At 58.1% G+C, this 27,430-nt stretch overlaps 2 protein-coding genes and 1 non-coding gene across 3 annotated transcripts; 1 reads left to right on the top strand and 2 right to left on the bottom strand.

Moving 5' to 3' along the window:
- Window positions 1–255: 255 nt before the first annotated feature.
- Window positions 256–4,697, bottom strand: LOC138067874 (PHD finger protein 7-like). The gene is made up of 9 exons (XM_068951181.1): window positions 4,664–4,697; window positions 3,820–3,911; window positions 3,457–3,558; window positions 3,047–3,171; window positions 2,429–2,591; window positions 1,736–1,842; window positions 1,135–1,257; window positions 607–725; window positions 256–428 (listed from the first exon to the last, which is right to left on the bottom strand). Exons 1-9 carry the CDS (start codon window positions 4,695–4,697, stop codon window positions 256–258), a joined length of 1,038 nt encoding a protein of 345 aa, XP_068807282.1.
- A 14,014-nt stretch (window positions 4,698–18,711) lies between these two features.
- LOC138067873 (PHD finger protein 7-like) lies at window positions 18,712–21,142 on the top strand. Its single transcript, XM_068951180.1, has 6 exons — window positions 18,712–18,727; window positions 18,799–18,961; window positions 19,550–19,656; window positions 20,141–20,263; window positions 20,673–20,791; window positions 20,970–21,142. The coding sequence occupies exons 2-6, from the start codon at window positions 18,875–18,877 to the stop codon at window positions 21,140–21,142; spliced, it is 609 nt and encodes a 202-aa protein (XP_068807281.1). The 5' UTR covers window positions 18,712–18,727; window positions 18,799–18,874.
- A 2,726-nt stretch (window positions 21,143–23,868) lies between these two features.
- TRNAK-UUU (transfer RNA lysine (anticodon UUU)) lies at window positions 23,869–23,941 on the bottom strand. The gene has a single exon. It is a non-coding gene; the product is annotated as a tRNA-Lys (tRNA).
- Between the last annotated feature and the right edge of the window lie 3,489 nt (window positions 23,942–27,430).

Genomic DNA, 27,430 nt, shown 5'->3' with positions numbered 1-27,430 from the left:
TTTAGCGGCTGACTTTATTGCCCGGCTGCATGCCCTTGGATGAGCCTGGGGGAGGCTCGAGAGCACGGGGTGGTCTCCAAGTCTCCCCTTGCTGGCACAGCGTGGTGCCCTGTCACTGGGAAGGCAGCGTCCCTCTCAGGGTAGGCAGTGCAGCAGGGCTGTAGCATGCAAGCAGCTCCTGCACAGCCAGCCCCGAGGTGTTCCCATCGACTCCCCCTGCCAGGGGCTGGGTGTCAGTGCCATGGCCAGCGGTCCTCAGGGCCGGCTGTAGGGATTTAGGGGCCGGTGCAGGAACCTGGAGTGGCCTGCTCTCCTGTCTCGCCGGGATAGCACTGAGCTGCTGCCCCCAGCATCCGGGGAGCCCTGGGAGGATGCCAACGCTGCCTGGCTGGTGCCAGGGCAGACCAGCTCCGACTGCGTGCTGGATGCTGTAAGGGGAGGCAGAAAGGTCAGCAGATCCACCCCACCCCTCTTGGTGTCAGAGCAGTGCCCCCCCCAACTCTCACCGGGGCGCAGAGGCTGTGCCACCCCCACCCTGACCACCCCCTGCCAGGGCCTGCCTGGCATCCGCCTCTAGCCCTGGCACCCAGGGCCTCGGCCTCTTACCAGTGCTGCGGCCAGCACAGCCGTCACACTCCCACAGGCCCGTGGTATGCCCCATGGCAGAGCATCGGCGGTGGGTCCCGCTGGCAGCGCACGAGGAGCACAGCAGCAGTTGCCATGGGCTGGGGAAGCAAACAGGCTGCTGCCCATGGAAACTATGGAAGCCCCAGCAGGGAGCGATGCCCGGAAGGCAACCAAGGACAGCGTGGCTGGAGAGAGGCAGCGCCCACAGAGCTTCCTGGCCTGGCCTCACCTGGCTGTCAAGTGGCCTGGCTGCCCAAGTTCTTGCTGAGCTCAAAGAGCCTGGGCAGAGCCCAGCAGCATCCTCCACACCTTGGGGGAGCCCTTGGTGCCAACAGTGTTAACAGGAGCGTCCCTCCTCTGGAAGCTCAGCATCCCCATGGGCGAGGTCTGTCCTGCTCCCTCACCCCCCAGCCCTTGGAGGCGGTCCCTCCACCTTTCTGCAAGCCCTTCAGACATCTGGCCACACTGCTCTGAGGAGGCTGCGAAACTGCTCCTGCACAGACTTACCCCTCCTCTTCTGCCTGCTCCCTGCCTCCCCGGTAAAGGCACTGGCTGGCATCGCAGCGGCTATACGTTTCGTATAGCTCTTCAAAGGTCTCCTCCTCCTCCTCCTGCTCCCAAGCCAGCCTTCTGCAGCAGAAGGAAGGAAAGGACATGAGCCTGCCCACCCCCAGCACCCCTGGTCAGGTCCAGGATGTTCCTGGTCTTCTGAACCTCCTCCTTTTCATCACCTCAGTGAAGCAGGGGACAAGACTAACGCACTAGGTCTTCGTTCTGTGCCCACTCCACGCCTAACGTTGTCTGGCTGCAAAATGGGAACCTGATCTCTGCCCTCTGCTCTCAACTGCCTGAGCAGCTTGCCTGAGAAGAGCTTTGCGGGCGAGAAGCTGACCCCAGTTGCCTTCTTGCAAGTCCCACTCCTGGGGCTGGGGCTGGGGCTGGGGCTGGGGCTGGGGCACCCTTGCAGGCAGGCCTGAATCCGCCTCTCCTGCAGGCAGCTGCTCTTGCTGGAAACACAGCCTGCCTGCAGGACTGTGGGCTGGCCTGGCACAGCTCCCTGGGCATTCCTCTCTCTCCCAGGCATGGCGGAAGGGAGAAAGGGACCTACCTGATGGGGATTCGGATGCCCAAGCGCAACAGCTCTGTTAGGAAACGGTCCCCGTCTTTGCACTGAGGGCACCTGAAGTTGCTGAAGCCAGCCCGGAGAGCCTGTCCCTGCAGAGGAGACACAACCAGCCTGAACAGGACTGCTGCTGGGCACCTCCCGTCCCTAAGCCTAAGGGAGGAGATAATACCCTGGTGGGCCCTGCAATCTGGGCTGGAGTGAATGAGAAGGGAAGGCAGAAGGCCTACTGTGGAGGATTTGGCACAGCTGGGCAACAAGGGAGTAAGAGGCCCTGGGATTCCCTTCAGCTCTGGGCCACAGGCCCCAGGCACAGGAGCAGAGGAGCAGGCAGGCTGCTGGGCCCCGAGCCCCTCAGAGGACTGAGAACATCCAGGGAGGTCTGCTGAGGGGAACCTCTGCAGAAGGCCATGAGGCTGGGGGGATGAGGGGGAGAGGGGCTCCACCCTCCTCATGCCCCCAGAGTGGGCCCTGCACATATGTTCCCATGCCAAGAAAGGTGGGAGGAGAGCGCCCAGGCTGCCTTCCTTTGGCCTCTGGGTGGACATGCCTCAGGAGAAGCTTTGCATGATCACGAGCCGTCTCCACAGTCACAGCAACATCACCTTTGGGTGCCTTCAGCTGTGTCTTGCGCAGAGCAGACAGCCCGGAGAGGCGGGTGAGGGAAGGCTCTCCTACCTGGATGCAGCCACGGTGGAACCAGGCGTGCTTGCAGACGGGGCACACCATGGTGCTGTAGGAGGTCCTGTCCTCCACGGGCTCCATGCAGATGATGCACGTGGTGTCCCCATCCTGGTGCGTCTCCACTCTCTGCTCTGGGCGATGCTCCCAGCAAAACGACCTGGGTGAAGGCGGAAGAGGTGAGCGTGGAGGAACTGCGAGAGTCCTTCCGTGTCTCTGGATGAGGCTCACCTTGGCTGTAAAGTCCCTTTTCCCCTCCGCAGGGCACTGAGCAAAAGTCCCTTTTCCCGTCCCTTTCCTCCCAGCATGCTCCCCACCCAAAAGGGCTCGGCGTGTGCTGGCTGAGGCCTGGGCTCCACCCTGCCTTGAGAGGCCCTGGGGCACTCATGCCAAGCTGGGGGCTTTGCCTGCAGGGTGGAGGCCCTGACAGAGCCCGGTCTTTGCCAGCTGTCAGCCCTTAGGCATTCAGGGCAAGCTGAATTTGTCAGCCTGAATCCCCCCAGGGGGCTGAGACCAAGACAGAGCCCACCGGTTCTGACAGGGCTTGGCCAGTGCTGGCAGCAGGACGGGAATTTAGGCACGGCAGGCTCCAGCCCGAGCAACGGCAGCCCTTACCTGTACTCCCCAAAGAACTGCGAGATGCAGCCCCGTTCGGACCCGCAGGGGAAGTGGAACTTGCGGGCACACCGCTTCTGCTGGCACACAACGGTGGCCCTCTTCCTTCTACAGACACAGCAGGACTGCAAAGAACACAGCAGCCCCCCCCCACTCCCCATCAGTGACACGGTCAGGGACCTCAAAACCTGCCCTGCCCCTCAGGAAGGGAGCAGGGATCTCTGGGCCTGGCTGGCTCAAGGCAGGCAGCTGCACATGCAGGCTAACGTTTCTGATTTCGCTGGAGCACATGCAGGAGCACTTGGGACACTAGTGCAAGCTGCACCCTTGACCTCCTGGGACTGGCTAGGGAAGGCCATGAGGGGGACCTGTCACCGCAGCACAGCCCTCGCTCTCTGCTAGCTCCTCACCTTCCGAGCTGCCCTCTTCACTACCCGCCTGATGTCTCCAGGGAGGAACCGGTAGAATCCCTCTCCGTCGGTGCCTCTCTGGAAAAGGCCCTTGGCGGGATACTGGAAGACAGAAAAGTGCAGGAGCTCATCAGGTCAGTAAGACAGGCACCATTCTTGATGGATTGTCCCGAGCCTTGAGAGACAGCAGGGCCAGGCAAGGCAGTGTTCATCTCCGCTGGGGCTGGGCGAGCTGCAGTAGGCCTCGCCTTAGACCTCACCCTGAACCGGAAGCACAAAGGCATGGAGAGGGCCGAGCCTCATGTGAACGCATGGCCCTTGGGGTGCCAGGGCAAAGCTGTGGGCAGCCCCAGGGGAACTCACCAGGCAAAACTCATGTGCGCAGAGGCCGTCCTCCCGGTACATCTGCCCGTAGTCATCCGGGTCAGAGTGCGCACGGCGACACAGCACACACTCTGGAGGCAGGGAGGGAAGGAGCAAGCAAACACCACCAGCACTGAGCACCTCTCGAGGGGCCAAGGAAAGTCTCCCTGAGGGATTCCCCCCAAGAGCACATCCTCTCTCTGCTGGGGCATGGGCTGCACCAGGCCTAGAGCTGTTGGAAGGGCCCTTTGGGGCCTTGGAGAGGAAGGGGGCATTGTTGGGTTGTGTGTCACGACAGGCACCCGGGGCTGTGATGGGCACGAGGTGGCAGACAGCCGGGGCAAGGTTGTCGCTGGGTCTCGGGAGTCAGAGCGCCTCCCCGCAGGGTATGGGGCTTGGCCTTCACACCTGTCCCTGTCCGCTCCCATGCACATCCCGCTCCCGCAGAAATCCCAGCAATGTGTCAATTCCAGCCCCCACCTCTCCCAGACCATGCTGTGCTCTAGCCCAAAGCACGGCCCCTCCAAGCTCCCCCAGCCTCACAGGCTCCCGCTCTCTCCCTGCCCTTGCCTTCCCCTTGCCTCCCCGGCCTCCTGGAGCACAGCGACCTCTGGGCAACCCCTGCCCTCCCCACACAGCCCTCCCTCCCTACACTTCCTTCCCCACACTACAAGCCTCCCTTGCTGAGGACAAGATGGGCCCTGCAATGGGGCGCCTCAGGACTTCCTGCATCCCATTGCCTCTCTCGCAGCTCCACACAAAAGCCATCCCCCACCCCCCACCCCCCACAATGCCTTTGCCTGGCCTCTGGTTTCTGGGAGCTGCTGGGATACTTTGTTCTCACCATCCTCCCTGGACTTGCGGGCCTTCCGCTTCATGGCGGAATCCACAGTGCCGATCGGTCCCGAGAGCTCTGAAAAGTCCCTGCCTCAGCTGGGCTGGGCTTTCCCCTCCAGAGGCTGCTCTGCCGACCCTGGGGGACAAGCAGCACAAGCGGCACTGCTGATGATGGGCACCGGAGGCTGACAGCCCTTGAGCTCTACAGGTCACTCGAGAAGGCGGATTGTCTCCCCCGCTGACCTTTCGCTCCCACGCAGGCCCCCCTGATCCATACCCCTCCTCAAGCCATCCCTCTGACGGACGCCTGCCTCCACTCACCTCACCAGGTTGCTCAGAGGTGCAACCCAGTGCCAGCCAGAGACCAGCAGGCCTTTATATCCTGGCCCTTGTGACCCGTGTCATCGCATCCTCCACTGTGACATCAACACCATGTCTGTCACTGGGATCCATGTGAAGACTAAGTCTGGGGGCCAGAATCTGGGGACAACAGCCCTCGGCTACCCTGGCAAACAGGGATTTTGCTCCTGAGGCTTTTTCGCAAGGTCACCAAAACAAAGGCAATAACTGTTCTTGGAGTTGGGTTTAATGACTAGCTGTCCCCTTGGGTCTGCTCCACAAACTTCATCCTGGAAGAAGGAAAAATCTTTGCCGTCAGCTGCACTGCCGAGCCTGCGAGATGAAACCAGGCTGCTGTGGGCAGGCTTTCCTACTATCAAACCACTCTCCTACATGACACCTCCTCTCAGTGAAGCAGTTTGGCACCTCCTCTTTGCTCGTATTGCCCTTTAGAGAATTCCAGAGGGGAGCGTTTGTTGTCCAAACCCCTTTCTTGGTATTTTCATAAATGGGTCAAAAGCTGAGTGCGTGATGGGGCTCCGAGCACGCTGGTCAATGGGTCGTACTCTGCCTGGTGTCTCCACCTGTTTAGCCAAGTGGAGCATGGCAGGGCCCTGCCCTGGCATCTGCCCTGTGTAACACCTTTCCCATGAAGCCAGAGGAGGCAACAGAGCACCCTCTGCTCAGGTTTGCAGACAACACCAAATTGCCGGGGGTGGGTCAGCATGTGCGAGGGCAGGGCTGCCATCCAGAGGCACCTAGTCAGGCTGGAGGAATGGGCTGACAGGATCCTTGTGCAGTGCAGCAAGGAGAAATGCCAAGTCCTGCCCGTGGGAAGGAAGATCCCCTTGCAGCGATGCAGGCTGGGGCCTGACTGGCTGGGGAGCAGCTCTGGGGACTTGGTGGGCAGCAAGCTGCACGGGAGTGTGCAGTGAGCCCTGGCAGCAGAGGAGGCCCACAGCACCCTGGTCTGTGTGACCAGGAGCAGGGCCAGTAAACGGGGAGAAGTGAGTATGCCCCGCTACGCAGCCCTCGTTGGTACGGTGTCCAGTTTGGGGCCCCGCAATGCAAGAGAGACGTCAGGAATCTGTAGCGAGTTCAGCAGCCAGCCCCCAAATGGTCCGGGAGAGACTGAAGGAGCTGGTCTTGTTCAGCCTGGAGAAGAGAAGGCGTCCTCTGCAGGGAGGCCTTCGCAGCAGCCCTCCAATGCCCCAGGGAGGTTGCTGAGAAGAGAGAGCCAGGCTCTTGGTGGTGCATAGTGGGTGGACGAGAGGCAGTGAAGAAAAGTTGAAAGGGGAGAGGTTCTGACTGGATATGAGGAAAGCTTTTTCACCATGGGACAGTCAAGCAGTGGGCCTGGTTGCCCAGAGAAGTTGTGCAGTCTGCATCCTTGGAGGTTTCCAGTACCGGACTGAATAAAGCCCTGAGCAGCTCGGTCTGACCCCATAGCTTGCAGCAGGAGGTGTGACTAGAGACCGCCTGAGGGCCCTTCCAACCTGCGTTATCCTATGGTCTTCTCCTGTAATGCTAGAGGCATGTGCAATGCAGTGGTGTCCCTGCCCCGCCCGCCCCCCGCAGCAGTCGTAGCCCAGTGGCCCCATGCTTGGGGCTAAGACAAGGATCCGTGCACCAGAGTGAACTCCAGCCCCAGAAAAGCTCCTTGTGCTCCCTGCTCCTGCTCCGTGGCCCCCCTGGGGAGGGGGCAGTGGGGTGGGGTCGGCTCCCTAAAATGCCCAGGGCAGCTGCCCTGCCCATTGTTGGGCAACACCTGGCAGGGTCGAGGGCGTGGCGGTCCCTGCAGCTCCTCTGTGAGACGGTCTGGGCTTACAGTGCAACACCTGGCCTGACAGCGAGAGCTGCCCTCTCCCTTGCTCCATCGGGCCTCTCCCCACACATCCCTGCGAGGCTGGGGTGAGCCCAGGTGCTGGAGGCTGCTCTTCACCACTGCTCTGCTTTGGAGGAGCTGCTTTGCCGCGCAAAGGAGAAAGCGAGGGGAGGTTGTGGGATCGCGCTGGAGGCTGCGTGGTGAAGTGAAGAACAGGAGGAGGAGACTGAAGAGAAACATTCTCCTGGTCTCCTTCTCACTGCGTGTGCTGAGCCACAGGACGGGGGAAACAGAGATGGACTTCTGCAACCTTTGCCACAGGACACAGCACATGCCCACATTTCCCACACTCAGCATGAGAGGTGAGGCCTTCAGGAGCTCTTTCTTGAGGGCTGTCAAGGAACTCAAAGACTAGTTGTGGGAAGCGGTGGAAACCTCTTGGGGTGGTGATAAGAACAGACTGGGGGTTGCACGGGGAGTCGTGACTGTCCCTTAGGGCTGAGGTGCCAGTTTGCCATCCAGGGCTCTAGGGTCCTGTTCCCGGCTCTGGCCTTGCCTTCCTGGGGCAGCACCAAGCAGAAGTGGCTGGCCTTGAGGGCTGTTGCTTGCCTCGCAGTGGTGATAGTCCACCCTGAGCTTGCGGCTGGGTGGAGGAGTTGGAGCTGCTCAGGCGGGCGTACAGAGTCTCTGTGCAAGGAGCTGATAAGAGGGAAATGGCCCCTGCAGGAGGGGCACTGGGGAGATGCTTCGGACTCCTGTGGGCACAGCACCGTCCTCTCACTAGGATGGAGATCCATTGCCAAGTTTCCCCAGGGAGCGGAAAGGAGTCCTGGCTGGAGAAGGCTGAGGTGTTGTGCAGCTCTGGCTGGGCTCTGGAGAGACTGCTGGCAATGCATGTGTTTGTTAGGCATGAGACTTTTGAGTTTCCCGTGGCTCTACTTGGCTTCTTGTGTGGGAGCCCAACCACTGCTGGCTGTTCTTGTGGCTCCACATTGGCAGGACTGGCTTTGAGCTCGGAGGCACCTTCCCGCTGTGGATGTCAGACGGCAGGATGCCCTTGTCCATCACATGTCTGATGGCTCCGCTTCAGCTCTGACCTCTCCTGGTACCCAAGTGAAGGGCACAGTCTGAAGTGAAAGCCTAAACTTGCTAGTGCCTGTCACGGCTGTGTTTTTTGGCGGGCAGGAGGAAAGAGGTGATTGCACCCGCGCTTCTTGTCTCCTTCCTCCTCCACGTAGTGGAAGCTGCAGAATGATTGTGAGCCTGTTGACTTAGAGCATGACGTGTCTTTCGCTTGCCTTCCAGAGGTCCTTACCGTCTGGGGCTGTGTGTCTGACTACATTATACGGCAGCTGCTGCTGAGCAAGGTGGGTCTTGTGTGCTGTTCCTCCTGTCAAACCCGAGGATTTCAGGCATCCTGGCACCCCGTGCCGATTATTCTGCGCCTTCTCTGAAAGCAGAAACCCCACCCCGGAAGGACACTGCAGCTCCTCTGTCCAGAGGGGTAAACTATCGAGCATAGCCCCACGTGAGAAAGCGCTGGACACGGCTAGAGTGCAAAGACCAAACAGGACGCTGGGACATTCTCCAGGGTCGTTTGATTGCTGGCAATCCCTTGGATCTTATCCAGCTGGGGAAGCTTGCTCGGCTTTTACTTCATCAAATCTTCCTTTGAGAGAGAAGAGTAAGGAGAAAAAACCTGGAATCTCTAGGTCTTCTCCAAAGCTTGCTGAAGTGCCCGACTTGCCCCTCGCGAGTGGCCCGGTCGCAAAGCCCTGTCACTGTGCTCCGACGAATCCTAAGTTAATGTTCCCCTCTACAGATCTCTCACTATTGCTCCTTTGGCTTCTCTTTTGCTTGCAGGGTGTCAAAATTCCCAGACTGGGGACATTTGATGTCGTTCGAGAGCAAGTAGATAGTGGAGAGAATGCCCTTTTGACTGTTTGGAGACCCAGGTTTCATCTTGCGAAGACTACTGCAGAAGCTCACGGCCTCGCAGATGATAAAGCATATGATTTTGGTAAGGGGACAGATGAAAACCTTTCCTTCCCTTTGTGCCATAGTGGGGCTGTGCGCTCAAGTGCTGTTTAGAAGTCATGAGGATTTCTTCAAAAGGTCCCAAGAACAGCATCAGCTCGCCCTAAACAACCAACCAAGTAGCACTTTCTAAAATGGGCCCTTTCTGCCTTCGTCTTTTAATACTCCTCCGATCATAATCCTGCCTAACATGAGACTCTTTGTCTTTGGCCTGCTTGACGCCTGGCCACATCCCTGGTGTTTTTGGGGGGGGGGGGGGTGGGAGAGGCGCTGGTTATTCTAATCAGCGGGCGCTCTGCATTTAAGCTGCAGCAGCCCTTGTCAAAGCAAATGCCAGGGTTCCTGCTTACTCTTACAGCCTTGTTCCCATTGAAGGTGGGTTAAGTCCTCTGTAGTCAAGCTTGAGGCAGAAATGGAAACAGCAGGTTGTTCGATGACCGTGTTTATCATAATTTCTGGCCAGTGCTGTCAGCAGGGTGGCTGCAGTGTGACATCATTGCTGGTGGGCGGGGGCACTGAGAGCTCGGGGCCGCGTTTGGAGTGATTTGTTCCCCTGGCTTGACCCCGTCGTCTCTTTGTTGGGAAGGACAGTCTGGCACCGCCCAGGGACAGGACTCTGGCACCAAACGCTCAGGCATCTGCTGCTGCTGCATTTCTGAGGGTCTGTGGGGCGATGACCAGAATAACCCTAAGATGTGTTGTGCAGTCCTTGTGCTTTCCTTCTTCATGACACCCCTCTGACGTGGCACAGCTGAGTCTCTTTGAGCCCAGGGGGCACAGAGCGGGGGCACAGCTGCAACGGCCTAGCCACCTCCCCCTTGCCATGGGGCCTGGGCCATGGTCCCCAGCTTGTGCTGAAATCCGCTCTTGTGTTTAGAGCAGCCAGCTAGGATTCTTTCTTCCTCTGTCCCTGCTGCACGTGTGGCACATCAGCGTGCATGGTGCTTTGAACTTATTCCCAGAAGGCAGGAAATCAGCTTGTGTCTGAAATCTGCCAGAGGCTGCAAGAGGACAGCTCCGAAGCTGGGTATTGCCTGGGGGCCTGGGGGCACCTGAAGCTTGGCTTCAGTTTCTTGAACGGTCCATCTCCTGTGAGTTCTTTTGCCTGTTGTTGTTGCTTGCTAGACCAGAAACTAATTGAGCCACTGAAGTATGCTGACTTAGCCTTGGACGTCATGGCTTCAAAGAGGACAGTGAAGGTTTGCATACAAGAGACCGTGCATCTTTTCTGTCACTACGTGGAGAAAGGCGAGAACGTCGCCTTTGTTTTGAAGGACATTGGCATGCTCATCATCCAGGGGAAAGATGTGAACATGAGATTTTACAAGGATCTTCTGAAAAGGCTGAATGGGCCTGATAAGCTGCCAAAAGCTCTTCTCAGTGTAAGTAAGTGTTTCATTTCCCAGTGCTGCTTCTAGTCATGTGGGAGTTCTCTCACAGGACGAGTGAGCGGATTTCTGCTGGCCTGCCACAGCCTGCCTGGGTGCTAGAGCTAGACGCGGTCTGCAGCAAGGCCAGCGCTCTGTGGTGTCCTTGGCTCACATTCAGTGTCTTGGCAACACAGAGGAACCTCAGAAGAGCTGTGCTGGGTGCAGGCAAAGATCCCTCTAGCCTGGCCTCCCAACCTTGAATCCTTTGGGAAATAGGGCAAGAACGGGGCAGGTGTCCCCGGTACTGCCTACCTACTTGCCTGCCCCCTCTCCCCGCTAAGGTGTCCCTTGACGTTCAGAGCACGGGGGGGTCCCACTGCTTTTTGACGCTGCTTCCACTTTGGTCCCATCTGGGACTGTGGGGCAGGGAATCCAGCAGGTTCAATGCAAGTGGCACACACTATTTCTGTGTGTCCATGTGAAAGCTCCTGCCTGATCCTTTCCGCCAGGAAAGAGCTGGTCTCGTGGACGGAGCCTGGTGCTTCTTGCCCTCGTAGAAGCCCGGCAGCATTATTAGCTGATCTCACTTTTCTGTGCCACTTCTCTTCTCTATAAGCGAGGAGTACTGGGAGTGAAAGCAAAATTTCTGAGAGTTGTCTGAGAGCCAGCTCGTAGTGTGAGCAGAAGAGAGGGTTGCTGCCTTTGTGGGCGAGGCAGTCATTTCCTTGGCGTCCTCTCACTTGTCTCTGTCCCTGCTGCAGATGCCAGGGATGAGGGACTCTTTGCTGTTGGGCACCGAGACTGCTGCTTCTCAGACACGTTGTGGCCGCGTCATCATCTTTCCACAGTGAGTAGGTTTGGCTCCGCAGCCCCCGGCTGACTTGCAAGAGCTTCTCTACTCACAAAGTTACCTGAGACTAACTCTTTCAAGTGCCTGCATCCCATGCATGCTTTTCCTTACTTTGGACTATGTGTGCCTTTACAAGGAGCAACATGGAAGAGCAACACTTTCCGCCAACGTTCATTCTCTTTCTGTAGGGCTGAGATTGGAAAAAAGACGTGAAAATCAATTCTGGTATTTCCTGTGGGTTGCGTTTTACCTGGAAAGCAGCTCTTAGAAAGTGGATCAAAGAGCAAATCCATTCAAGTCCTCCCTTGGTGCCCTTTTCCTGTGTCCTGTGAGTCTCGAGGGAGTAGAATGTCTCCCGACTGCCTCCTTCCGGGCTACAGACCTGGGGTGCAGAAGGAGTGTTTTCTTGACCTCAGGGTAGCTGCTGCGTAGCGGGGCTCTGCAGAGCTCTGTCATGTGCCCAGGAGCTGCTGCAAAGCAACTCCATTAACGACCGAGAGGGTGGAGTTCACTCCTTACAGGGGCACTGCCATTTGGCAGGGAGGGTCTGCGGGTGAGCTGGACGGCAAGTCTGGCGTTCACGATGGAAAAGAGACCCGTCCGTTCTCCATGTACACTACAAAGAAGAGATTAGAGGTGGTATCCAACGGCAGGAAGGCAGACTAATGCCCCTCCAGGCGCTGGACTTTTATTTTACTGCGCCACCCAGTTTGCTCAAATAATCTGCAAGCGTGTTGCATCATCTGCTTTGGAACACTATGGACCTGACAGTACCTCTGAAATACCTCTGGGACTAGATCGCTAATGCAAAGTGCAGAGGGAATGTGCGCGTTCCTACTTCAACCTGGTGCCGTCGCCTTCTTTCCAGGTTTCAGCTTCAGATTGAGCCCCAGAGAGGAACCATGAAACCTGCTGTGAAAGACAGTGCAAAGCCTATTCAAGCGAAAAAGGTGAAGAGAGAAGAGCTCAGTGATCAGAGGGTCCCAAAAGGTAACGTAACAGCGGACTCCTTTCCGAGCTGCGTAGGTTCTCCTGTTGTCTGTATCTCGAGGGAAGTAGAGCCAAGGTCACAATGGGATGTACGGGATGGTCTAATGGCCTTCCTGTGACTTTATTTCCCCCAGCATGGCAAATCTCTGGTGTCTTGTTATGGACCAGGAGCCCCAAACAGCCTTGCACCACCAATTGCAGCTGAGAGTGGTGCTCGCCCCACAGGTTGCGGCTGACGCTGGGCAAGGACGCTTTCTCACTGCACGCCATTCCCAAGCCTGTGTTGCAAGCTGCTCTTCTGCTTTAGGAGTTTGTGTGGTAGGCACACAATAATAAGGAAAAATCCATTGGCATCGTGAACAACAAATTTACCTTCAGTTGTAAGTACTGGCAAAAAGAACGCCGTAGCTCCCCACAGAACTACTGTGTTTTAATTGGAGGAGAAAAATGATCTAGCGATGACTGTCAAGCGGCTGCTGGCCTGCGCCAAAGCTTCATTTCCCTTTCAAAACTGGGAATTTCAAAACGAGCATCTTCAGGCTGGCCGCAGCAAAGTCACGCCTCTGAGACCAGTTACAGAGATCGGAGATTCTGCTCCCCTCGTGTGAAATTACTGCCCCCAAAGAGACTTTCTTAGGTCACCATCTCCTCCCAGCAAGCTGTCTTTTTCAGAGTATGGACCAGGCAAAGCGGTACAAAAGCAATTCCCCGGAGAGCAAGTGAGGGAAGAAAGAGAGCAGAGAGCAAAGCCCTCTGTGGGGTGAGTCTCTTGTCAAAAGGGATGAGGGTGAGGCTGTGCTGTTGTTCTGGTGCGAGTGAGAGGTGTCCTTTGACGCGTCAGCTTTGAAGGGCCATGACCACAGGCCACGAGGACGCACGATTTCCTGCTGCATGGCAAATGCAGAGCGGGTGTTTGTGAGACGCTCGTGTTGCTTTCATTGCTCTCCTGGCTCTGCTTCCGGGGCACAGCTCTTTCTGGCAGCTCAAGGCAAGTTGTGACTCCACAAGTTCAGGATCTTTTTCTTGTTCCCCTCAGAGGTATATGAAAGGATCTTTCTGTTTGATGAAACTAGTTCAGGGTCTATAGACATTTTCATGAGAGCGGGGAGGGATCCAAAAGCTCTCAGATAGCTCTTGAGTGGTGCAAGTGTTTATCTGAGGGGAATGGTGTGTCCTGTCACGTCAAGGGAAAGCATAGATCCGGGCATGCTGGCCTTTCCTTTGCGAACGTCACGCCACGCCTGAGTGTTACAGCACAGGACTAGCCCTCTTCTTCTGTTTTCATTTGAGCACAATTAAGAGATTACACCTAACTGTGCTGCGCAGTTGCCTTCTGCTGCAGAAGCTGGTGCAGAGCTTGTGAGCCCAAACTGGAGAGCAAGCTACTGCTGAGCTCATACCAACGCTTCCTGCTGTGTATTTCAGCCTGCTGCCAGCAATCCCAGGGCGCACCTTGAAGAAAGAGAAAGGCAAGCAGGAACCAACACCTCAAGTCAAACGCAAAACCAAACTTCCCCTTTGCGAAGGGTATCAGAGAGCCAGACAGGTACATGGTATGGATGTGTGTAATTATTGCGTCACATTTAATTGCAGAGAAGCCCAGTTACGCAAGCATTGACTCTGAAAAGACCCCCTTGATGTGGGTTCATTCTAACATTGGAGTATGGCTTTTGGATCCTTACGAGGGGCAGGGGAGTCGGTATTTTTAGAGTAAACTCTTCACTTCTGTGGCCTCAGGAAACATGGAAGAGCACTTTGCCAGGCATTACTTGTAGTGGAAAAGGTAACTGTTAGGCTTTTACAGGATAGAAAAGGGAGAGGTCCTTTTCAGTTCGTGGGTTGTTTGGATCATTGGTCAGAAGAGAAGGGCTTTTCAGGTGTGCTGTGATGAGCTTTAGAGCAAAGCACTGCTAACAGAAAGCCTCCAGGCAAGGGGCAGAAACTACAGTAAGAATACCGCCCCCTGCCAGAAGAAAAACCACCAGCTGAATTCTGCATGCTCTTGCATTCCTGGGGTCCTCCAGGAGATACACGACCTGATCCTGCAAAGGGACCAACGCAATCGCTGGGCCTCCCGGCATGAAGAGAAGCGTAAGAAAGAGCGATCGGAATCGGCAGCTCTGAAAGCTAGAAGAGAGAGGCAAGAGCTCCAAAGGGCGCAGGTACTGGAAAGACTGTAAAATGTTGGGAGCAAACAGTCTTCTCCTCCTGTGGAGGAGCTGAGTGTAAAAGGTGGCTCAAGTCTCCGAGTCATAGGAGCATTGCTGCCAGAAAACAGCGAGGCGTGTGACTGTTGTTTGGCTTGCTTGCCTGCTCATTACTACGAGGCAGAAGCTGCCAGTAAAACCTGCAGGACAAAAAAGGTTATCTGCTGTGGGGAGGGCACGAATTCATCATCCCTTCCGTGCACTTAGGCAACCGCTGCCTTCAGTGCAGAGTCTGGGGCGGGGGTTGGGGGGGGGTGTGTCTTTTTTGTTACTCTACCTCTATGAGCATGGTCAGTAGTAGTGTTCTTAATAATAAGGTCTGGTTTTGTGAGTCTAATGTTTGGGAGGACTTCCTCCACAGTCTTCTAAAAAAACCAAAACAAAAGAACAAAAAGGAAGAAGAAGAAAAGGGTTTCTGTTGGCTTTCTGTGGTTGGAGAGAAGCAGCCTTAAATGTTCAATTGGTTGGAAAAAGACTTCGGGCTGCATGTCCTGACGATGGCTGTGGAGTCAGCAGATGCCTTCCAGGCTGCTTAGTGGTACTGCCTCTGGTGGCCTCTCCAACTAAATGCATTCTCTTTGCTTCCCTTGCTTAACAGTTGGGAAATGAGGCAAGATGCCTGGGAGATTCTGTCATTGATGTGGCGGCTCTTGAACTGGAAAGAAAGAAGAACGTTAAATGGATCAGAGTGGATGAAGTAAGAACTCTTCTAGGAAAGGAAAACGTACTTCCCATGCTGGCAACTTCTTTGTCAAAGCTGTGGCGCTGCTTTCTAGCAGTGTGGGGAACAGGCCAAGAAACATGCGGAACGGGGTCCCTGGGTCAAGAAAAGACCCTGTGTGATTAAGTACACATTTCTAGGATAACCACTGCTGGAAGAGCAGCGAGAGTGGCAGTGAGCACTGATGCTGAGGGTGAAGCCTGAGGGCAGAAAGGGTGCTTTGGGTTGCTCGGTCTGGCCTGCTGAGCCCCCGGCAAGGTGGCACAGCAGAGCTCCTGCTCCGCGAAGGGCTGTTCCTTCCCCTTGTTTGTGAGGCCTGGAGTGATCTCAGACTGAGTGGGAAGTGCTGGAGGGCAACTGCTGCAAAGCCTTGCTCAGACACAGACGTAGCCCTGCGGCATGTTGAAGCAGTTCTCCTGGTTCTCCAGTTAGTGCTGCAGCGTTTCTGCCCCAGGGGAGCTGCTGTCACTGGGGTGTCGGAGGCCAGGGCAGCAAAACGGTCTGTGGGGCTGCACGGGTCCTGTAGTTCCTGGCTTGTCTAGCACTGAATTTCCAGTGTGTTGGAGTGAGGCTAGAGGCAAGGCAAAATGTTTTGTCCTCTTGGTGCTTCAGCTTGAGCCGAGTCCTGGAATGCTCCCAGATATTGACGCCGACTTCCTCTGGTTCCCAACTGAGGATGCCTGACCAATGAGGGGCTGCCAGGAAGCACAGCTGGCAAGCAGGGAACCCCTCCTCTGCTAGAAGAAATGAGCAGAGGAGAAGACGACGACTTCACTCTTCAGTTCTGTAACAGAGAAAAAGGCGGAGGCGGAAGACCAAAGGCCAAGTAAGTGCGTGCCAGGCACAGGAAAGGCCAGGGCCTGTCAAGTGGTGTGGCCCACAGAGGTGTCAGGGATCCAAATCCCAGAGCCCTGGGGCTGGATACAGCGTCCCCTGGCTTCTTGCAGCATGGAATTGACCTGGGTTCGACCGCGATGCCAGGGGCCTCTCTGAGGCCCCAAGCAAATGCCTGCAACTCATCCTGAATTGCAGAGGCTGTGGGCACAAACGGGAGCATGCACGCAGGGCTGGGGCAGGGTCTCAGCCAGAGAGAGAGAAAGACAAGTTGTCATTGCTGCTGTAGCCACGCTTCACCACGAACAAGCCCTAGGGCTGTGGATCCGACACCCCTATATTCAGAGAGTGTTTGCTGGGCACAGAGAATGAGATGGAAAGAAGGGACATGAAAGTCCAGGGTAGCAGAAGATGTTTGGCTCTCCCTTTTCAAACCAGAGAGTCTATCCTTCCCTCCCAGAGTCTCAAGACTGAGGCACTTTGCCCTGAGGGTCAGTACCTGGTCAGTCCAACATGTCATGCCTGCCTGACTCAGTAATAGGCTTTGCACACGAGGGTTGGTATCGCCTCACAGAGGGCACTGAAACTCCAGCACATGCTTGTCCAGGTCACCACGCGCTTTTTCTGTGCCTTCTCCCTGTGCGTCACACTGAACCCTCCCTATTCACTCCTTAGGACTCGGGGGAAGCCCCAGTACTAGGACCAGTACGAACTACGCCAGAAGAGTGGTACCAGTGACTGCCAGCTGTGCCAGCACGCTCCGAGTTTTGTTCTCTTGAATTAAACCAAGGCCCCAAACTGGTGTGACTCTTTCCTTGGTGGGGCGGAAACCCTGCCTTTAGCAGCGTGTGAGCTTTGGAGGAGCAGGAAGAGGACAGCTCTGAGTCAGGGTTGCCTGTCAGTCCCTGCTGCCAGGGCAGCTGTCTCCAAAGGTCATGCCATAACTGTTCAGCTGCAGCGCTGGTTGTTGCGACCCAGGGACCTCCCCGGTCTGTGTTGGTCACTGGCAGAGGAACAGAGGGGTCCTGCTGTGGCCAGCACATCCCCTAGTGATGAGGGGGGCCTCTGTGGGGAGGGATTGAGCCCAAGGCTCACTGCCTGAGGCCCAACCCTGGCTGCATTGTGGGAGGCGACCACAATCTCCCGTGCGTGCGTTTGTTTTGCTGGAGCGCTGGGCCTTTTGGGGCGGCGTGACGGGGAAGACGTGGATCCCAATAGCCCAAGGTGGAAAATCAGCTCCGGGCAGCACTGGGCACTCACAGAGCAGAGCTGCGGGGCACTGCATCCTTTCACAGGGGAGCAGCAGGGCCTATCAGCCAGGGGTTGGCACAGCCAGGCTGCTCCTGGGTGCACAGGCCAGCACGGCCAGGGGTCCCCAGCGCTGGCCAAGCACTGCCACTGCCAGGGAACAACCTCGTCCAGCAACGCAGCCCCAGGTGATTTTGGGAGCTCCTCGGTCAGAGGAGAGGGCTCTCCAGGGGAGGCAAGGAACAATTGGACTGAAGTACCTTGACTCGGCCAAAGCTGTGTGCTGGGCTCTGGAGTCCTTTACCTTACCAGCCCCCTGGTCAGAAATGCCTGGGCCTCCCCTCTGGGCGGGCTCTGGGGGACAGATGGCTGCCACTCTTGGGCTTGTTCCTGGCCCTGCTCGCAGAGGACTAAAGACTGCATGAAGCTCCAGAATGGCCAGACGCGAGGGATGGCACGTCCAGGGCTGAGGGGAGGCATACTGGTGTGGGACTCCCACTGCTGCTGTCAGTGTCCTTATTACTCAAGAAAAGGGGAGAGGCCAGGGTCAGGAGATCGGAGAGGCTTGGTGGGTGCTGCTGAGGGAGGGAGCAGGTCCCCATGCCTCTGAGCTCCTGGGGTGGTGCTGGAGTCACACTCTTGTGCTGCTTGTCCCCCAGGGTCGGCAGAGCAGCCTCTGGAGGGGAAAGCCCAGCCCAGCTGAGGCAGGGACTTTTCAGAGCTCTCGGGACCGATCGGCACTGTGGATTCCGCCATGAAGCGGAAGGCCCGCAAGTCCAGGGAGGATGGTGAGAACAAAGTATCCCAGCAGCTCCCAGAAACCAGAGGCCAGGCAAAGGCGTTGTGGGGGGTGGGGGGTGGGGGATGGCTTTTGTGTGGAGCTGTGAGAGAGGCAATGGGATGCAGGAAGTCCTGAGGCGCCCCATTGCAGGGCCCATCTTGTCCTCAGCAAGGGAGGCTTGTAGTGTGGGGAAGGAAGTGTAGGGAGGGAGGGCTGTGTGGGGAGGGCAGGGGTTGCCCAGAGGTCGCTGTGCTCCAGGAGGCCAGGGAGGCAAGGGGAAGGCAAGGGCAGGGAGAGAGCGGGAGCCTCCGAGGTTGGAGGAGCTCTGCTACCTCATGCCCATCACAGCCCTGGGTGCCTGTTGTGTCACACAACCCAACAATGCCCCCTTCCTCTCCAAGGCCCCAAAGGGCCCTTCCAACAGTGGGGGGGGCTGCTGTGCTCTTTGCAGTCCTGCTGTGTCTGTAGAAGGAAGAGGGCCACAGGTAAGGGCTGCCGTTGCTCGGGCTGGAGCCTGCCGTGCCTAAATTCCCGTCCTGCTGCCAGCACTGGCCAAGCCCTGTCAGAACCGGTGGGCTCTGTCTTGGTCTCAGCCCCCTGGGGGGATTCAGGCTGACAAATTCAGCTTGCCCTGAATGCCTAAGGGCTGACAGCTGGCAAAGACCGGGCTCTGTCAGGGCCTCCACCCTGCAGGCAAAGCCCCCAGCTTGGCATGAGTGCCCCAGGGCCTCTCAAGGCAGGGTGGAGCCCAGGCCTCAGCCAGCACACGCCGAGCCCTTTTGGGTGGGGAGCATGCTGGGAGGAAAGGGACGGGAAAAGGGACTTTTGCTCAGTGCCCTGCGGAGGGGAAAAGGGACTTTACAGCCAAGGTGAGCCTCATCCAGAGACACGGAAGGACTCTCGCAGTTCCTCCACGCTCACCTCTTCCGCCTTCACCCAGGTCGTTTTGCTGGGAGCATCGCCCAGAGCAGAGAGTGGAGACGCACCAGGATGGGGACACCACGTGCATCATCTGCATGGAGCCCGTGGAGGACAGGACCTCCTACAGCACCATGGTGTGCCCCGTCTGCAAGCACGCCTGGTTCCACCGTGGCTGCATCCAGGTAGGAGAGCCTTCCCTCACCCGCCTCTCCGGGCTGTCTGCTCTGCGCAAGACACAGCTGAAGGCACCCAAAGGTGATGTTGCTGTGACTGTGGAGACGGCTCGTGATCATGCAAAGCTTCTCCTGAGGCATGTCCACCCAGAGGCCAAAGGAAGGCAGCCTGGGCGCTCTCCTCCCACCTTTCTTGGCATGGGAACATATGTGCAGGGCCCACTCTGGGGGCATGAGGAGGGTGGAGCCCCTCTCCCCCTCATCCCCCCAGCCTCATGGCCTTCTGCAGAGGTTCCCCTCAGCAGACCTCCCTGGATGTTCTCAGTCCTCTGAGGGGCTCGGGGCCCAGCCGCCTGCCTGCTCCTCTGCTCCTGTGCCTGGGGCCTGTGGCCCAGAGCTGAAGGGAATCCCAGGGCCTCTTACTCCCTTGTTGCCCAGCTGTGCCAAATCCTCCACAGTAGGCCTTCTGCCTTCCCTTCTCATTCACTCCAGCCCAGATTGCAGGGCCCACCAGGGTATTATCTCCTCCCTTAGGCTTAGGGACGGGAGGTGCCCAGCAGCAGTGTCCTGTTCAGGCTGGTTGTGTCTCCTCTGCAGGGACAGGCTCTCCGGGCTGGCTTCAGCAACTTCAGGTGCCCTCAGTGCAAAGACGGGGACCGTTTCCTAACAGAGCTGTTGCGCTTGGGCATCCGAATCCCCATCAGGTAGGTCCCTTTCTCCCTTCCGCCATGCCTGGGAGAGAGAGGAATGCCCAGGGAGCTGTGCCAGGCCAGCCCACAGTCCTGCAGGCAGGCTGTGTTTCCAGCAAGAGCAGCTGCCTGCAGGAGAGGCGGATTCAGGCCTGCCTGCAAGGGTGCCCCAGCCCCAGCCCCAGCCCCAGCCCCAGCCCCAGCCCCAGGAGTGGGACTTGCAAGAAGGCAACTGGGGTCAGCTTCTCGCCCGCAAAGCTCTTCTCAGGCAAGCTGCTCAGGCAGTTGAGAGCAGAGGGCAGAGATCAGGTTCCCATTTTGCAGCCAGACAACGTTAGGCGTGGAGTGGGCACAGAACGAAGACCTAGTGCGTTAGTCTTGTCCCCTGCTTCACTGAGGTGATGAAAAGGAGGAGGTTCAGAAGACCAGGAACATCCTGGACCTGACCAGGGGTGCTGGGGGTGGGCAGGCTCATGTCCTTTCCTTCCTTCTGCTGCAGAAGGCTGGCTTGGGAGCAGGAGGAGGAGGAGGAGACCTTTGAAGAGCTATACGAAACGTATAGCCGCTGCGATGCCAGCCAGTGCCTTTACCGGGGAGGCAGGGAGCAGGCAGAAGAGGAGGGGTAAGTCTGTGCAGGAGCAGTTTCGCAGCCTCCTCAGAGCAGTGTGGCCAGATGTCTGAAGGGCTTGCAGAAAGGTGGAGGGACCGCCTCCAAGGGCTGGGGGGTGAGGGAGCAGGACAGACCTCGCCCATGGGGATGCTGAGCTTCCAGAGGAGGGACGCTCCTGTTAACACTGTTGGCACCAAGGGCTCCCCCAAGGTGTGGAGGATGCTGCTGGGCTCTGCCCAGGCTCTTTGAGCTCAGCAAGAACTTGGGCAGCCAGGCCACTTGACAGCCAGGTGAGGCCAGGCCAGGAAGCTCTGTGGGCGCTGCCTCTCTCCAGCCACGCTGTCCTTGGTTGCCTTCCGGGCATCGCTCCCTGCTGGGGCTTCCATAGTTTCCATGGGCAGCAGCCTGTTTGCTTCCCCAGCCCATGGCAACTGCTGCTGTGCTCCTCGTGCGCTGCCAGCGGGACCCACCGCCGATGCTCTGCCATGGGGCATACCACGGGCCTGTGGGAGTGTGACGGCTGTGCTGGCCGCAGCACTGGTAAGAGGCCGAGGCCCTGGGTGCCAGGGCTAGAGGCGGATGCCAGGCAGGCCCTGGCAGGGGGTGGTCAGGGTGGGGGTGGCACAGCCTCTGCGCCCCGGTGAGAGTTGGGGGGGGCACTGCTCTGACACCAAGAGGGGTGGGGTGGATCTGCTGACCTTTCTGCCTCCCCTTACAGCATCCAGCACGCAGTCGGAGCTGGTCTGCCCTGGCACCAGCCAGGCAGCGTTGGCATCCTCCCAGGGCTCCCCGGATGCTGGGGGCAGCAGCTCAGTGCTATCCCGGCGAGACAGGAGAGCAGGCCACTCCAGGTTCCTGCACCGGCCCCTAAATCCCTACAGCCGGCCCTGAGGACCGCTGGCCATGGCACTGACACCCAGCCCCTGGCAGGGGGAGTCGATGGGAACACCTCGGGGCTGGCTGTGCAGGAGCTGCTTGCATGCTACAGCCCTGCTGCACTGCCTACCCTGAGAGGGACGCTGCCTTCCCAGTGACAGGGCACCACGCTGTGCCAGCAAGGGGAGACTTGGAGACCACCCCGTGCTCTCGAGCCTCCCCCAGGCTCATCCAAGGGCATGCAGCCGGGCAATAAAGTCAGCCGCTAAAGAAAAGGACGCTCTGCGAGGGGCTGTGTGGATTGTCCTGTGCTCTGATAATGGCCTCGTTCCTGCTTAGCCTTTCTGTTGGGGGTCTGGTTTGGGGGTTGGGAGCTGCGGGCCTCTGCTCTCTTTGACCGTTGCTGCCAGGAGCTTCCCGAGAGCTTTCTGGCTAAGGCCAGGCTTTGGCGAGGCGCTCCTCTATGTGCCTGTGGCCTTGCTGTCTCTCAGGAGGCGGCGTGGGCTGAGCCAGTGTGGGCTGAGCCAGAGGGCAGGCAAAGCAGACTGTGGGAGCCAAAGCCAGGGGAGCCTTGGGCTTCCCTTGGATGACGAGAGGAGGGCAGCTTGCAGGTGCGCGGGCGGCTGCACAAGGCCCTGGCAGCTGGGCGAGGAGCCAGGCTTGGGGGAGGCCCTGCTGGGGCAGTAGCCCCAGGCTTGGTCAGTAGGCCGGAGAAAAGGCACGGGCAGAGACGTCTCCTCAGAAGTCTCTTGACTGTCAGGGAGGACAAGTTTGGCTTTGCTGCCGACGACTGCCTTTCCCATCCTTCGACCTGCTGCCCAATGCAGGGCTGCAGGTGGAGGCCTCTGAAATTCAGGCTGTGCTGGCCACAGCTGCTTTGGTGGGTCCTGCTGGGGCTCCAGCACATCTGCCCACTCCTTGCTGCTCACAGGTCGCTGCTCACAGGGGCCAGCTGCAGGACTTGGCGTTTCCCTCTGCTGAGACAGTATGCACCCCAGGAAGAAGGGCCCCTTCTGTATGCACCCCAGGAAGAAAGGCTCACAAACATACTCACACAAGTAACCTGTCCTCCACTGGCGGACACACAACTGACAGCTTCTGGAGCTCCCCTAGGACATGGGGCTTCAAATTCAACAGGCATTGGTCACTCTAGAGGAAAGCGGCGGCTGTCTTGCAGCAGAAGCACCCAACGAGTACCTCAGGAAAGCAAGGTCGGAAAGGCCGACAACAAGAGCAAGGGAAAGGAGGGCGAAAAAGGCGACAACAGGCATGTGGCCTTGAGCAATGCAAGGCCTATAGGAGCCTTCGCCAATGGAACTCTTCCAGATGGGCTTCTTCGCTTTAATGAGTAAGTCGCCAGCATGAGCTTTGAGCAACTTCACACATTTCCAAGGAAGAATGCTAGTGCTGTCTCTTCTCACCTGGAGCTGGGCATGCTTTCACATGAAGCATCTGGCCCGAGGGACCCTGCGCCACGCCGGAACAGCCGGAGGGAGTGGCGACTGCTAGTAGTGGGGGACTCCCTGCTGCAGGGGGGACAGAGGCACCCACCTGCCGACCTGACCTCCTGGGCAGAGAGGCTTGCTGGGACGGGGGAGGGGCTCAGGTCTAGGATGGTGCGGAGAGACTGCCAAAGCTTGTCCGCTCCTCTGACTATGCCCCACCCCCGCCCCAGCTGCTCCTCCATGTGGGCACCAACCACACTGCCAGGGGCAACTTGGAACCTATCAAAGGTGACCGCAGAGCTCAGCGGACAGCTGGCAGGACTACGAGGGCCCAGGCGCTTTTCTCCTTGGTCCTGCCAGCGAGGGCGAAGGATGTGCCGCGGAGTAGACGGATGCTGCAAGTCAGCAGTTGGCTGCGCAGCTGGTGTGGGCAACAGGGTTTTGCCTTCTGTGACCAAGGGACCCTGTTTGAAGAACAACATCTGCTCGGGAGAGGTGGGATTCCCCCCCCCACCTCCCCCTCGCTAAGCGAGGCACAGGCGTCTTTGCCAACAGGCTGGCCAACCTTGTAAGGAGGGCTTTAAACTGCTCTTGAGGAAGGACAGACCAGGATGGCCGGGGGGGAGGAGGAGGGAGGTCGTCCTTTCTGTGACAGGGTGGCTGGAATGGGTCCTTACCCAGAGCTTACGGGTAAGGATCGAAGGGCAGACTAACATGGGTGACACTGTTGTGGGTGTTTGCTACAGGCCACCTGATGAGGAAGGAGAAGTGGATGAGGCCTTCTACGGACAGCTGGAAGTAGCCTCACAGTCACAGGCCTTGGGCCTCACGAGGACTTGAACCACCCCGACAGCTGCTGGCGGGCCACCTTAGCAAGGCACCAGCAATCCGAGGGGCTGGGAAGGGCTCCGCCCCCTCTGGAGTTTAATCTGGTGGGAGATGTCAAGGACAACAAGGACAGCTTCTTTAACGAAATCAGTCGCAAAAGGAAGAGTAGGGCAAAAGCGGGCCCGCTGCGGAATGGGGCAGGGGCCCTGCTTGTTCAGGGTACCAGAAAGGCAGAGCTACGGAATGCCTTCCTTGGGGCGTCCTGAGTTTGTTAGGCTCGCGTCCTGCGAGAGTAACTCTCTGAGGCTCTGCCTAGGAGGAAGGCGAGAGATTGCCTCTTTTGTGGGAGACAGGAGTTGGATGCAAAGAGCTTCCCCGTGGCTCTGCAGATCCCCCTGCCTTTCCTCCGTTTTGGCAGTGCCACTTCTTGTGCAAAGGTGAAAGCACTGAGTAAATAGGAACGCGCGCCGCCTGAACAGGGGCTTGAACCCTGGACCCTCAGATTAAAAGTCTGATGCTCTCCCAGCTGAGCTACCCAGGCTCCCTGAGGGGAAAAACAGAGCCCAGCTCCAGAGCGCAGCCCTAATTAGCAGACCAAGGGCTTTCTAAGAAGGTCTACGGAGAGAGAGAGAGAGGGAGAGAGAGAGAGAGAGGCAACTCCTGAGATCAGCAATTCATTAACACCTTGCCGGACCGACTGGGTTAACATTGCCCTTTGGCAGTTTTGTTCCGAAGCACCTGCTTGCCGCCAGGCTGGGCGTGAGCCCTGCAGTCTCAGGAGGAGTTTGCTCGCACTCAGCAGTGCACGACAAGAAGTAGGAATGCTGTGGCTCTTTCAAGGCGAAACCCTGGGCTGCTCGGCTGTTAACAAACCACTAATCCCGATGCCAGCCCTGGGGGTGGTGGGGGGGTCTCTTGCCGCTTTCCTCTGCTCCCATACCAGGTCCAGGGAGACCGGGTGCCTCCTGAGCCCCTCCTGGTGCCTGCAGTGATGCTGCTGCGGCCCTGCAGCACCACCATCTGTGCGTGCTGTAGCGCCTTTTCAGTGGGGCAGGCAACACAAGCAGGCCCTCCTTCACACACAGCTCACCCAGGACAGGTAGCTCCCAGGTCTCTCCACAGCCCTGAGCATCTCCACCCTGGGCAGCACCATGGCAGAGACTCAGGCACCTCTGTATCAACTGTCTGCCCTGGGGCAGGGATCACCCCCACCCCCTCCTCCCCCGGCCCAGGGCCTCCTGCTTCGGAGTGGGCAGGCTGGGTCACTGGGCTGGTGCAGGCTTGGGCAGCACACAGCTCTCTCAGGAATAGCACCTCTCCGTTCTGGAGGGGATCTCTCTGAATGCGTTGCACACGGAGGAGTGACTAGGACGACAAATAAAAGTAAACGAAAAATTGCACTCTCTTGAGGATACACAGAGAAGAACGAGCAGCTCAGGAAGACAGAGAAATCCCAAAGCAGCCAATGAGCAGCATTTGGTCGCCCAGGCATGAGGGCAGGTGGCCCAGCTGGGGCCAGGTGCAGGGCAAGGGGCTCCCATTTCCCCAGGCCCCCTCCCGTCCCCAGGGAGCAGTAGCGGCAGGGCTGCGGGCCCTGCCCCTGCTGCCCGCCAACATCGCGCATGCGGGCGCTTTGGCCCCAAATGCACAAACGACACCGCTAACGAAGGAAGCAGGACGAGCAGGAAGCACTCAGGCAAAGGCTCAAGACAAATCAGTAAGGAAGGACACAAGCCGTAAGTCGGGAGAAGAGAGGACCCACGCAGAAGGGAACAAAACACAAGCACGATTCATATCAGACAACTGACCAGTCAGCCCTTGTCAGCAGCGCTCCCCACCTGGTCCTCTTCCCCATGCTCATCTCATCCCACAGTGCTTCCCCGCTCACCCAATAACCCAATAATTTACTTTCCGGGCGAGCAAGTGGAAGATTTGTGCTGAGAGGCCACAAAAGCCACAAGAACTTTGTGTCAGCCAAGGCAACAGCGAGACAGGCGTCACCTGTGCAAGGCGTCAGGCAACGCACAGCCTTTGTGCACAGAAAACTTCATACGGCAGTGCTGGGACCCTGGTATCTTGTCATGCCTTCAGTGAAAACATCGATTGCCAGGCAACGCCTCAGGCTGCAAGAGCAGCAGCACAGCTGGGACCACTAACAAGCAGGGGAAACAAACCAGGTGCCAAAAGTTCTTGGCAAAAGCAGATCCAGGAAGACAGGCAACCCCAGGAAACAAAAAGACAGCCCCCCCCTTCCCTCCCCATGAATAAAATGGATTTTTTTGTTGCCCTCTTGATCTAACACAATGCGAGTAGAAGAATATCGCTTTGCGGGGAGGTGAAGCCCAACAAGATCGCTGGGGAAACACGAGCACCTTGGCTGTTGAATTGCTGCACCACACAGATGCACACCTTCTGCTCTCACCGCCTGAAAGCTCCCTCCCTGTCCTCAGAACAGCCCGTCCCTGACATCCAAACCCAGCAATGAGAGAAGGAACCCATTAGGATCGTTACAGCACACAGCAGATTTTCCACAGATGAAAGCAGTGTTTTTCAAATCTAACCTGCCTACAATTATTTGGTCCCTCTTCAACCTTTGCTTCTACCCTCCCAAAAGTAAACGTGATAATCGGCAAACATTGCTACGACCAAAGGCATGATGGCAGTGTCAGGGCCTGAGGGCAGCAACGGGCCCTGATGGCCCTGCCCAGCCTCCCCTGGGCCCTGCAGTTCTGCCCAGGACCCCAGACCCGGGGCCCCATTTCAGCCCAGCCGGGGGCCGTCAGTCCCTGCCCAGCAATGTTGTAGCAGTGCCCGTCTCCAGCTCCGGCACAGCCCCGCCCCTGCCTGGCCGCAGGCTCCGCTGACCCAGACCCTCCCCTCCCCCAAGCTGTGGGCTGACCTTCTGGTCTGGCCTAGGCCTGTCCCTGTCCCCACGGAGGTGCCCCGTGTCCAGGGCTGAGGCTGTCCCCACTGCCCCGCTAAGCCCCAGGCAGCTGCCAGCCCAGTCCACTCCCTGACAGACATGATATTGAACGCTCAAGCAAGAGCTTTAATTTCTGAAAGTCTCCCTTCCTGCACTTTGTGAGGCCCCTCTCGGGTTATCCGACAGTGCTCTGTCTAGAAGTCAACACTGTGGGCAAGTGCCGGGGGCCTCGGGCAATCCTGAGCACCATTTTCTTCCAGAGCCCCAGGCCACTGCACTCTGTCTGGCTGTGCTTTTTGCTTCCTTTCAGCGGAGGGTGAGTCAAGAACAGGAGGAGTTGGTCGTTACGGGTGGAGCTGCGCTTATGCTGGAAAGCTCTCTGCTCACAATAGGAAAGGACCCGTGGCTTCTAGTTCAGCCGCTGCGCCCGCTAGTTCCCTTTGCTGCTGCTGCTAGTGGGCCACGTTCCGCCTCAAGGAAGCTTGTGAAATGAGCCCCTTTAATGAAGGCGGGACGAAAACAGGTGGGCCTCAAAGCACAGGCAGCTCCTGCACAGCCAGCCCCGAGGTGTTCCCATCGACTCCCCCTGCCAGGGGCTGGGTGTCAGTGCCATTGCCAGTGGTCAAGGCCACAGCGCCACAGCAGTCGTTGGCACCAAAGCCAAACTTGTCCTCCCTGACAGTCAAGAGACTTCTGAGGAGACGTCTCTGCCCGTTTGCCACCCTGCTGACCAAGCCTGGGGCTACTGCCCCAGCAGGGCCTCCCCCAAGCCTGGCTCCTCGCCCAGCTGCCAGGGCCTTGCGCAGCCGCCCGCGCACCTGCAAGCTGCCCTCCTCTCGTCATCCAAGGGAAGCCCAAGGCTCCCCTGGCTTTGGCTCCCACAGTCTGCTTTGCCTGCCCTCTGGCTCAGCCCACACTGGCTCAGCCCACGCCGCCTCCTGAGAGACAGCAAGGCCACAGGCACATAGAGGAGCGCCTCGCCAAAGCCTGGCCTTAGCCAGAAAGCTCTCGGGAAGCTCCTGGCAGCAACGGTCAAAGAGAGCAGAGGCCCGCAGCTCCCAACCCCCAAACCAGACCCCCAACAGAAAGGCTAAGCAGGAACGAGGC

The sequence above is a fragment of the Struthio camelus genome, chromosome 7, assembly GCF_040807025.1.
Source record: "Struthio camelus isolate bStrCam1 chromosome 7, bStrCam1.hap1, whole genome shotgun sequence".
Lineage (NCBI taxonomy): Eukaryota > Metazoa > Chordata > Aves > Struthioniformes > Struthionidae > Struthio > Struthio camelus.
The sequence above is the reverse complement of the archived record's forward strand: the minus strand, read 5'-3'. Positions and strand labels throughout refer to the sequence as shown.